Genomic DNA, 11,456 nt, shown 5'->3' with positions numbered 1-11,456 from the left:
AATACTAAATAAATAATAGAATTTTATTTAAATTTTATAATATAAAAGACTCTTAATCTCAGGGCGAGTTGTTGCAAGGCAATCAGAAACAGACACTTACAATAATTACACTTAATTAAATTAATATCTATTTTACACATGTATATATTTTTAGTATAACAAAACTAACCAAGTTCACAATCTTCTTTTGATGATTCTTGGTATCTTCTTTTATCTAATGTTATGTCCTATCGTCAAAAATGGCTTCCCTTCTTTCAAAAAAACTAACTCAGAGTCCCTTATTCTTCTTGGTTGTCTTCCTTTTTGATTGGTTGTCCACTCTTGCTGGACAGAAATTGATGACGACCTCCTCATTCTGGAAAACATCCTTTCCCATTCGCGCCCAAACAACCGAATGAAATGCCAAAAACCAAAACCTGCCTCGATGTTCCATGTAAACATCGATTATTGTGCAACAGTTAGGGACTTTTGCAAATGATTTACTTTCTTGATATTATTCTTTAGCACTATTTCTTGATTTCTATTTTTTCTTTAATTTACTGTATTTTCAATTATGATGGGAAGAGTTAAAATAGTTTTTATGATATTTGAATCTGCTCAACATGGCCTTGATTCAATGGACTTCTTGAAGGATACATACCACCATCTTGGTTGTTTTGAACAGCGTATTTATTTTAGACAAAGAAAACTGGTTAGCTTGCTTTTTGATTTAAAATAGCAAATAAACAATACTGAAACAATACACATAAAATAAAAACGTAATTAAAATCATTTATCTATAAATATCAACTATTTATTAAAAAAGAGGATATTACAATATATATATATATATATATATATATTGTATATTAAAAAAATATTTAAAATAAATAAAAAGAATATTAATATAGTTTTTACTTATTCTCATTTCTTAAGTATAGCTTGGGTTAAAATGAAAAGTTTTAATATTAAATTGATAGGGAATTTTATTTAAAATTTTATAACAATTTAGTCTCTTAATCTCAGGGCAGGTTTCTAGGCAATCAGAACAGACACTTTTTTACCAATAACTCTTAATCAAATTAATATCTACTTTTATAAATGTATTTAATTTTAGGTAGAGTGAAACTAACCAATTTATACAATCTTCTATGATGACAGATGGTTTTCTTTTTCAACTAACACTTGCTGTAAACAATCTTTCAGCAAACCAACACCACAGACTGTTAATAAAGTATTTGTCCTCTAAAAGTTTTCACCTATCTTATTCACTGGCGATCACAAAAAGATTCCCTTATTCTTTTTGGGTGACTCTTAGATGTCTTCCTTTTTCAAGATGTCCACTCTTGAGCTAGACAAAAGACGATGAGGACCTCATCCAGGAACATTACTCCCTGCCCATGCCTAAGTAACGAAAGATCAAAAACCAAGCTCTCTTCCTTCTCTTCTATAGGAGTTCGTTCTCAACATCAATTGTATCACTACAGTTTTGAGTTTTTTCTTATGATTTCCTATATGAGTAATTTTCTTTAATACTAATTCTTAACCTTTATTTTTGTTAAATTTACTGAAACTACAATTATGATGGGAAGTTAAATAAAGTTTTTAAAATATTTGAATCTGCTCAACATGGCCGGAATTTTGAAAGGACACGCGCCACCATCTTGGCTTTGAATGATATATTTTGTAACTGCATATTTAACTGATGAAAATTGGTTAGCTTTCTTTTTTGGTTTAACATAGCAAATGAACAAATATTGAAACGATACATAAAATAAAAACATATTAAAACCATATATACATAAAAATATACTATTTACTCAAAAAGAGGATATTACAACATATATACAGGATATTGAGGACTCCTTTTATTGTCAGGTATGTGGATATAGTTAAAAAATTTGTACAGTTGAAAAGTTTCAATTTTAGCATTAACACACATGAAGTATGTTTTGTAACTAAAACAATATTTAAATGAATCAATTTCTACAGTCATCAATTATTATATTTTACATTTAGAATGAAGCTAACCATGCTCATGCAATAAAGGCAAAATTTTGGATTCATTTCATTATACAATATTAATTACTTAATAGGTATAAACTAATTAGTAACAGATATAATCTATGTTATAATATTCAGCTCATTGAGAGGGGGGTCATTCCATTAATGTTTGACCATTTGCTATCCCCTCGACTTCAACTAATTTTTTAATGCTCTCTTTTTTTTTTTTTGGCTAATGTGAGGAGTGTTACCAATGTTTTATTCCAAATTATCTTAGCTGAAATTGCTAATCCATGACCCCAAATAATCATTCTAACTCTTTTTTTACAAACCATTGTTTCCTAACCTATACCTCACTCTAACCTGTTGCATGATATCAATACAAAAAATTGTATTGCTCAGGATTGTAACCAGTGGAGAGTAACACTCATGAATGAAAAGTAACATTTCTGAATTAATGCATGCATTTTACTTAATTACACCCCTTTTATTACTTTATAAGAAACTAGAAAGTCAAGTACAGCAATTCTTTCTTTTTGAGGATGTATCTCATGCAACTTCAGGCATTAAAGATACGTTAACCCAAAATAAAGCAAAAAAGATACTTGACATGCTCAATAAATGATTTTGTAAGCTATGTCTTGATTAATGTGAATAATTTCCTTCAAAAGTATTAACAAATATACCCAGTATTCCATTTCATTTTAATAGTAAGAATCCTGACAACTTTGTGTAGTTGAGCTATTATAAAAATTTTGAAAAAAAATACAATGCCTGTAAACTGACAATTGGGCACTAGGAATGTTTTCTACAAATGTTGAATGGTAGTGCATGGGCACTTTCAGGATCAAAATTCAACATTATTCTTTTTGAATTCTGATAATCGTGGAGAACCCAAATGGTCAAATAATAATGGAATAACCCAGGTAATTGATAATAGAAAACCAACAGTTGTCAATGAACCTCTATCATCCACTCTTTTTTCTAGCTTTCTAAGTGTTCCCAGAATCTTTACCATTTTTAGACTCAAGTAAGGATCTTAATTTTCTAGTTTAGCACTTTTTTTCTACTAGTGTTTGTTAGAGGTTACTAGCAAAAGCAACCATCTGGCAATGTTATAAGCTCCATTGCTTAGTTTGAGATAGTTAAAATATTCCACTGGGAATGGCTTAGTCAATTTTCAATCAATTTCATCCAATGCCCGATTGTTCGTTTATATATTTTTAACATCATATAAAGGGTTTATTATTGTTTCTCATATTCCCATTATTAAACATTTTTCTAACATTAGTCAATTCTCCCAAATTCCTTTTGTCTGAGGTATACTTGATTTTATGGTGCCCAGTAGCACCATTTTTACAGTTACTTTTTAAGGCTTTTAAGTTCACTGAATTTTAAAACTTCCCAAAATTCAAGCTATGAGACATTGTTTAAGATTGTCTTTGGATCTGTCTATAAAAGAAACTATTATTGTTTAAGTACAAAACAATCTAGATAATTAATTCAGTTAGTAACTATTTACTAGAGGTTACATAAATGTATTTTAAGAAGAAACGACAAAAGATGTTTTGAACATGAATGAATAAAGAAATTCACTTAAAGTAGAAGATACAAGATTGAAGTAAAGAAAATATAATTACTTCTTTCATGCTAAATAGATATAATTTTAAGCTAATGAGAGAATAGAATGGTGTCATTTCTATCAAACAGTTTCCTGTCATATTAAGAGATAATCAAAATTATAAATATTGCTGGAAATTTTATTTATGTAAACATCATTGATCTTAACTTTTCATCAAATAAATAAGTAAATTAAATAAAATATAACTGCTTAATTTATTAATATTAGACTATGCTATTTATAAATACACAATGAGGGTCTCTAATTAAAAATAGGAACATGCTTGTGCATTGCGAACCTGCTCCAAGAGCCTTAACTTCCTGCGGTGGGTCTGCTCCTCCAACCTGTCCACATACTCTCTTAACTCTTCTATCTCCTCCTTCACCTGCTGTACCGTGTCCAGTTCCTGCTTGATGGCTACCATGTCCCTTTTCACCTCACTTACCTGTAAAATGCTTTACATTAGTTTTATATTTTTCTCTCTTAATTAAGAAATTGATTTATTAAGTCATAAAACATTAGCATCACTCCTCAGGATGTGAATTATGATGTTGACTAAAATTTTTTTTTTTTAAACTGTAACTACTACAGCTGCCAAAACCATTTCCAGCCGACATGAAGAACCTCGATGCAGCAACATGAACTTTACCAACATCGCATATTGATAAATGTATTGTTTCTTATAAATAATTTAACTTGACTTGTATAAAACAACGTATTACATATTTCTAACTGCATCATTTGAATAAATAAATATAGCATTAGAATGTAATGATCCAGAATGTATATTGCAACTCAAGGCCTCCTAAGGAGGAAAATTACCTGAAAAGAAAATTCTATTTTTTTTTAATACATCATTCTTTCCAATAGCATTACTCCTGGTGAAGGTCTGAACGAAATACTTAACTTATGGTTGGAATGTTTGTTCATTAGAAACTCTACTTAAACAAGGGAAGTAAGGGGCCTCCGCGAGACTTTTTTGGCCACATTATTTTTTTTTTTACCCTCATACAATGAATAATCTTAAACATATACATACATAGCGATAAGAGCATATAATATACACCATTGGTGGATTGGCTGCTAGCATTATAAGAGAACTTGCAGGGTTCACTGAAGGTGGTTGAACACTTGTAGCTAATACCAATGGATTCATGGAACGAGGACGAGCCACTCCGCTGATGATTGTGAGTGTGGTGACGATTTCAGACTGTAAAGGAGGACGTCAATCAAGGGGGCAGTGCTCTGCCACCTATCACGTCTTGGTGGAGTGGCGATTCCACGGGACAGAGGGATAGAACAGGATTTTAACCCATCAAAGAATTAAACGCATCGCCAGGCCTACGAATTTCGGGAAAATTGGGAGGTGGATTAAGGACCGTCCGTGATTTAGGTGGTTGAGGTGCAGGTCTTAGTAGTCTGAGAACTGAGGCGGCGCTAGTTCGAATCCGGCATGGAGGGTGGATTCTTTTCGTTTCGTGGCGGTTCCACGAAATGAAAAACTTGACCCCCCCCCATGGTTAGAATAGGTTGGTTCCCTCTAGATATTCCCCTCCCCCATATGTCAGAAATGACCAGGAAGGGGTTCATAAAAAAATAAATAAATAAAAAAAGGTGGGAGATGGACCTCTTCTCGGATGAAACGGTTCTTTGCACTCTGACTATTCGCCGAAGGACTGAGTTCTTAAAGCTCAGCAACCTGTTCACCTCATAAGTGGTGCACCGTGAGCAGTGTCGGGCGTATTATGGCCAGGTAAATCTACAGCTTCAGGCGTAGAGAGTTTGACACTTCCTTATAGAGGAGCCGGAGAAGAATCTCTGGGGTATCCCGCACTGGGGAAGGTTCATCCGTTACAGGTGATGGCAGCTATTAGAGTGAGAAGTGCCCTGGCAACCACTCCAGAGGAGGCTGATAAGATGTACATAGACTATACAATAACCTAGGGATGATCCGTCCCAGGATAGTGCAGATGATGGAATGGTTAGCGTACCACGTTATCCATGTCCACCATGGGATATATGGGACCTTCATCTGGACAGGCAAAGGATCGGACTAGATAGCATAGATACTGCAATCCTAAAGAACAGTGCCCCTTATATCGGGGAGGAGTTGCTGGAGATATTGAACGAGTATTTGGATAAGGGGCACGTTCCAAGCAAGTGAAGGACTGCAGACATGAGGCTACTCTAAAAGGGAGGTAGCAAAGATACGAAACGCCAAACGCCTAAGAACTCTAAGCTTAGTAATCTATACTCCCAAGTAGGTAGTAACCTCAATAACAGAAGTGTCACGATCCGATGTAACTACTACGGTGGTGTCGAGAGAAAAATCGAAAGCGGATGTACGCAGGGTTCGGACCTTGGTCCGGCTCTGTTGAAGTTAGTATTCGATGGTTTTCCGGGGGGAAATAGAGGACAAAGGGTTCCTTGCCATGGCCATCGCCGACGACCTGGCAGTCATCGTGGCCAAGAACGGCAGAGCCCGACCAAATACAGAAGCAATAAAGAGGTGCGCCAGTTTTATTAGAGAGTAGTGCGTGAAAAGGAAGTAAAGTTTAGCGGTAGCTAAGATCCAGGCCATAATCATCAGAGGCTCCACGGAAAGGGCTCATCCTATCCCCTTGGATATTCAAGGAGAGAGAATTAGACCAGGTGGGGAGCAAACAATTCTTCGTGAGAGGATAAGAAGACGATTTGATGCCACTCCTCACCTGGTATATTTAAAGGATAGGGTAACCCTGCCACTCAATGGATGAAGCAGGATAGTGGGTGCGTGTTGGAGCCTCAGTTATCCTGCAACAATGAGCATATATTATGTGATTCTGGGTATTCTGATGTATACATTTCCTGCGTGGAGCGGGAAATTCACCTAGGCACAGAAGAGAAGACTGGCTACCATACAGAGATTGGATCTGCTGGCCACGCTAGGTCACGATGACCTACAGAACGGGTGATCGCCGGAGTGATGCCCCTGGATCTCATCCTCAAGGTGGATGTCCTTAAATATGAAGTAAAGAGATGGTGCTGGAAGCTTTACCGGAGGAACTCCGGAGAGGATTGAAGAAACTACAAACTTATGAAAAACGAGAAGGTTCAATAGAGGAGTGAAATGGACAGTGGGTAGTAAGCCAGAAGGGCGCTACTTTTAGAAAATTCTTTCCCACTATCCTTTATCGATTGAAGGCTGAGTGGGCCCTCCCAGGCTATTGGGTTTCACAGATCCTAACAGTGCTAGGCCCCACTCATTTCACGATGGGAAAGGTATGACTAACCATCATCGTCTAGGCAACTGAAGAAGAGAAAGCTGACCCAGATTGAGACCAGGATGGTGAACTGCAGGAGGCACCCGGACGGATGTGGACCAGGAGGACCTATCGGACGGATGCAGAGGGCAAAGTGCAGCCCCACCAGTAAGGCGCTCAACCGAGTGCTAGGCTACACCACAGTCAAATTAAAAAAATGTTCGAATAATAAACGGAAATCCTCTAAAATTATTATAAGAATATAAAAACTAAATACATAAATTGTTGATTTTTGGGAGCAGTCGCATGCAAATACCCAGCGTACTAGCCCGTATTGGTCTTAGCCGGGTTCACTCTGATGCCATCCTTGTTTAGAGCTGCTACGAGATGGCAGAAGCATCCTCGGTGAGGGTGAAGCCCGTTTAGGTATTGTGCTAGAGACGTATTACCCAATGTCGTCAGTATTGGCTGCAAGCATTACCTCTTCATGCTCTAGGGACACTACTGGCGCCGTGAAGGATATAAAGAACGTCGCTCGATTCCTCTTCATCTACTGTATCGTTAACCCTTGGAGTTTCACCAAATGATGGTCGCACGAAACACCTGGCTGGAACCCAGTCTGCTTCGATGGAATGACAGTTTCTTCTCTGCAATGTTCCTCGAGGTGGTGATGTACTAGACACTCAATCACTTTTCTGATGTGAGAGTGGAGGCAGATCGGGCGATAATGCTCAGCTAAGTCACCTTTCTTCCCCGGCTTGAGGAGCGGAACCACGATGGCTTGTTTCCAGGATAATGGATAGAAGGAGATGCGTTTAAATGTATTAAAGATTTGATGATGGGCTGAAGGTCTGTGCCAACCCGCTCTTCAGGGAAATCGCCCATCCAACAAGACCTGGGAGGTGGCAAGCCACAGTCCCCTTGGTAGACGTCCTCGCCGAGGGAAGGACTTCGGGCTCTGCTGCTTGGAGTCACCACACCACCACCCCCAGCCGGAATGGTTGCTCCCCATTCGTTGTTAGTCCCCGGCTATCATGCTATCTCTGTTAACCCGCCTTCAGCGGACCTTGTGGACTTGCCTTATAATACGGCAAACAAAGATGTATTGTTAAAATGTATATATATATTATATTATTGAGAAAAGACTACCGATCTATGTGTTTGACTTTATTTATGTCGGCTAATGTGACCTGGACAGGCAGTGTAATTACTATTGGGGAGAGGGAGGTTTTTGTGCCATCCACATTCGATTTTTCCAGCCTTCCAATATCGATGGGGGCTAAACGTTGAAATGCGGCCTTGACATTTTCGATGGTCATGGATGTCAAGATTTTTTTAGAATGAATTTGTAGCAAGAGGTGCAACCACAACCCACCAAAGCGCAGCACCTCGAGCTTCACCGATGCTCTCAAATTTACAAATTACTTCATTTTGTAAAAATATACTGTTATTTTTATATATTAATAATTTCTGTACACAACACTTAACTATAACGATAAAATGATTAATAAACGATACCAAAACAATGAACGAAACTATCTCAAGAAGACAAGTTAAGACCGCTTCTCGGTCACAGCCGCATTGACTAGGCCTATAAATAAGGAGCTCTAAATACCCTCATCGATCTGAATACTACCTTCATCTCACTGGACTGCAGTCAAGCATTTGAGAGCGTGTCCCACCCGCTGCTGCTCCGCCGACTGGGGGAGTTCAAGTTTCCCCTTGCTCTATGCCGATTGATCAGAAAATACCTGAGTGGAAGATCATTCGTCGTAAGAGTTGGTGAAGACTTGTCGCCTCCAGTCCCCACCAGCTGCGGAGTACCTCAGGGCTCGGTGATTGGACCACTACTGTTTGTCGTTTTACGGCACCAGTAGTCGCCATCGAGCACCGACATGCAGTGATGTGCTTCCTATGCCGACGACATCGGTGTCTATGATTCCAGCATGAGAGCTGAACTGGCCCTACACTATGCACAGACTACTTCTGCCACCATTGTAGCTGCTAAAGGTTAATCCGTCGAAGACGGATGCCATTGTCATGTCCTTCCAGAAGGGCAAGAAGAGCAGGCTACCCCAGCAGTTCGTTGTGGACGGTGAGGGTTGGAAACTCTACCTCACTACTCTACTAATAGCATCCTCTACCTCGGCGTGACTCTGAACGGTATCGGGTACGGGTAGAATCGGGCTGAAAGCCTGTGCCAATCCCCTATTCCGAGAAATCGCCCCTCCTCCAAGACCTGGGAGGTGGCAAAGCACGGTCCCCTTGGTCGACGTCCTCGCCGAGGGAAGGACTTCTGGCTCTGCAGCCTGAAGTCACCCACACCGCAATACCACCAGCCTGAATGGTCCCTCCCCATTCCATGTTAGCCCCTGGCTATCAAGCCACTTAATGTAAAAACCGCCTTCAGTGGACCAAGTTTGTTACATCTTATAATGCCGCAAGGCAACCCAAGATAAAATGTACATAGTTTATATAAAATTCTTAGTTCTTAAGTCCTGTATATAATTATAATAGTTTTTATAAATAAATAAATAAATAGGAGATACGAAAAAAAAAATAAAAACCCCTCTTCGATCTTTGATCCACAGCCTTACCCAGGCCTAATCATAGTACTGGTGGCTTACACTCTGCTTGAGATAGAAAGGTTCATTGCCATTCGTATTCTCACAAGAGTTATGTTTTTCTATACTCATACCTAAGATGATGGCCTACCTCCTTCAATCCTCTCCTTCTCTCGAACAATCTTAGTCCGTTCGCTTCATCTCGGTAACCAGTATAGCTGATCCTGTCTCCCCCCAGTTCTAGTCCGTCCGCTTCATCTCGGCAACTAGAACTGGTACCTTTACTTAACGGCTATACTGGTCCTTCCGCTTCATGTCGCCAACCAGTGTAGCTGTCCCATCTCCGTACAGCTCTAGTTCGTTCGCTTCATCTCGGCAACTAGAGCTGCTACCTTTCCTTATCAGCTTACTAGTCCATCCGCTTCATCTCGGCAACTAGTAAGCTGGCTCCTTCCTTAATAGTTCTAGTCCGTCCGCTTCATCTCGGCAACTAGAACTGTTACTCTTCCTCAGACTCTCTCAAACCTTGACCTCCTCTACCTACGTCAGTGTCCAGGGCTCATACCCTGGCACGGCTGTTCCTTTCTTCCTAAATTACTGAATACGCCTTGTCGAGGGCCTTCTGTAAAGTAGTTATCAGGCTGGAGAGCTGCCTTAGACTAGGAAACCCCGAAAAATTTATTTTATGTTTTGCCCGTCCGGGGAGCATAAGTATGATGCCCGACTTTAGCCAGCTTTAGCCATTTTGTTGCTTTTTCTCGGTCGGATAGTCGAGAAAAATGTGGACAACCCCCCATTGTTTTTCTCAGAAAAAAATTGTAATTTTAATTTTTGTATCTCCGGGATAGCGTGTTGATGTAGCGTATTTGGGGCTTCTTTGTATAAGTTTCTGGGTAATTTGAATTGGAAGTTCCGGCTTCAGTTGGTTGATTTTGCAACGGTCCAGACTGTTTGGGACTTTCGAAATTTATTTTCGTCTCCTGTACATGGGGCAGTTCCACTTAGTTTAATTCTCTTTTAGCCGCCTTCGCCTGCTCCTTCACCCGCGTGAAAGACATTGGACTTTTTGGCAACTATTGTAAAGTGGATATCGTCCGGTTCGATGTCAGATTCTAATTCTGACCCTTCCGGGAGGTCAGTGGCTTGTGCTTTTTCGAGCGCTCGGGCCATCGCGCACTGATTAATTAGCTGGGATTAAATTAATAGTCACAACTGGCTCGGAGAAGCACAGCTGAAATAAGATTGAAAAAACTGGGTCTGTGGTTCCGCACTGCCTATTCTAATGAGTTTATAACAGCGCGGCACTATTTCACAGATTCTTCGCACTAAATAATAATCAATTTTAGCTTATGTACCCAATTCATACATTTCTGAGGTCATAAGGAGCACAAAACAACAGATTTTCACTTAGAACAAAGCCCTATGTTCTAGAAAAGTACGTTACGAATGACGCCACCAGAGCGGAGCACAGAGCGACCTTACACTTTGAACACTGGCACTGAACTATTATTCGAGATTTTTTTACTATGTATTTAGTTTCTGTTTTGTCCGTCTGAGAAGCATAAGTATGATGCCCGACTGTTAGCAGCTTAAGGCCTTTTGTTGCTTTTTCTCGCAAATTTTCTAAAATTTTTTAATTTTAATTTTTAAAAGAAAATTCTCTGGGATAGTGTGTTGACTATCGACTATGACCGATGATATCTGGGGCTTCTTTGTAGACGTTTCTGGGTTATTATTTGAATTAGAAGTTCCGGCTTCAGTTGGTTGATTACTCCACCGGCCAAACTGATACGGACTTTATTAGGGACTCGCATGAAAGGAGGAGACACATTATATTTTTTAGTGACCATCGTAAATTGGCCAGCATCCGGTTCAATATCAGATACAAGATCTGACCCTTCCGGGATGTCTATGGCTTGTGCTTTTTCGAGCGCTCGGGCCATCCCGTTCAGATAAATTATGTAATTTAATTGAAGAGTCACAACTGGCTCGGAAAAGCACAACTAAAAATAAGGATGAAAAAAACTGAGTCTGTGGTTACGCACT

At 39.2% G+C, this 11,456-nt stretch overlaps 1 protein-coding gene across 15 annotated transcripts in view; it reads right to left on the bottom strand.

Moving 5' to 3' along the window:
- Glut1 (Glucose transporter 1) overlaps positions 1-11,456 on the bottom strand; it is a gene marked incomplete at its 5' end in the record, with an annotated part of 81,875 nt that overhangs the window by 70,098 nt on the left and 321 nt on the right. For all 15 annotated transcript variants that reach the window (XR_010844677.1, XR_010844676.1, XM_067051950.1 and 12 more), the window contains 1 exon segment: positions 3,903-4,049. Coding sequence is in view for 13 of the 15 variants with exons in the window: in XM_067051950.1 (XP_066908051.1) it covers positions 3,903-4,049 (147 nt within the window).

The sequence above is a fragment of the Halyomorpha halys genome, unplaced genomic scaffold (genome assembly GCF_000696795.3).
Source record: "Halyomorpha halys isolate HHAL.00 unplaced genomic scaffold, Hhal_1.1 Scaffold1416.1, whole genome shotgun sequence".
Classification (NCBI taxonomy): Eukaryota; Metazoa; Arthropoda; class Insecta; order Hemiptera; family Pentatomidae; genus Halyomorpha; species Halyomorpha halys.
Note: the sequence above shows the minus strand (reverse complement) of the source record. Positions and strands in the feature narration are given on the sequence as shown.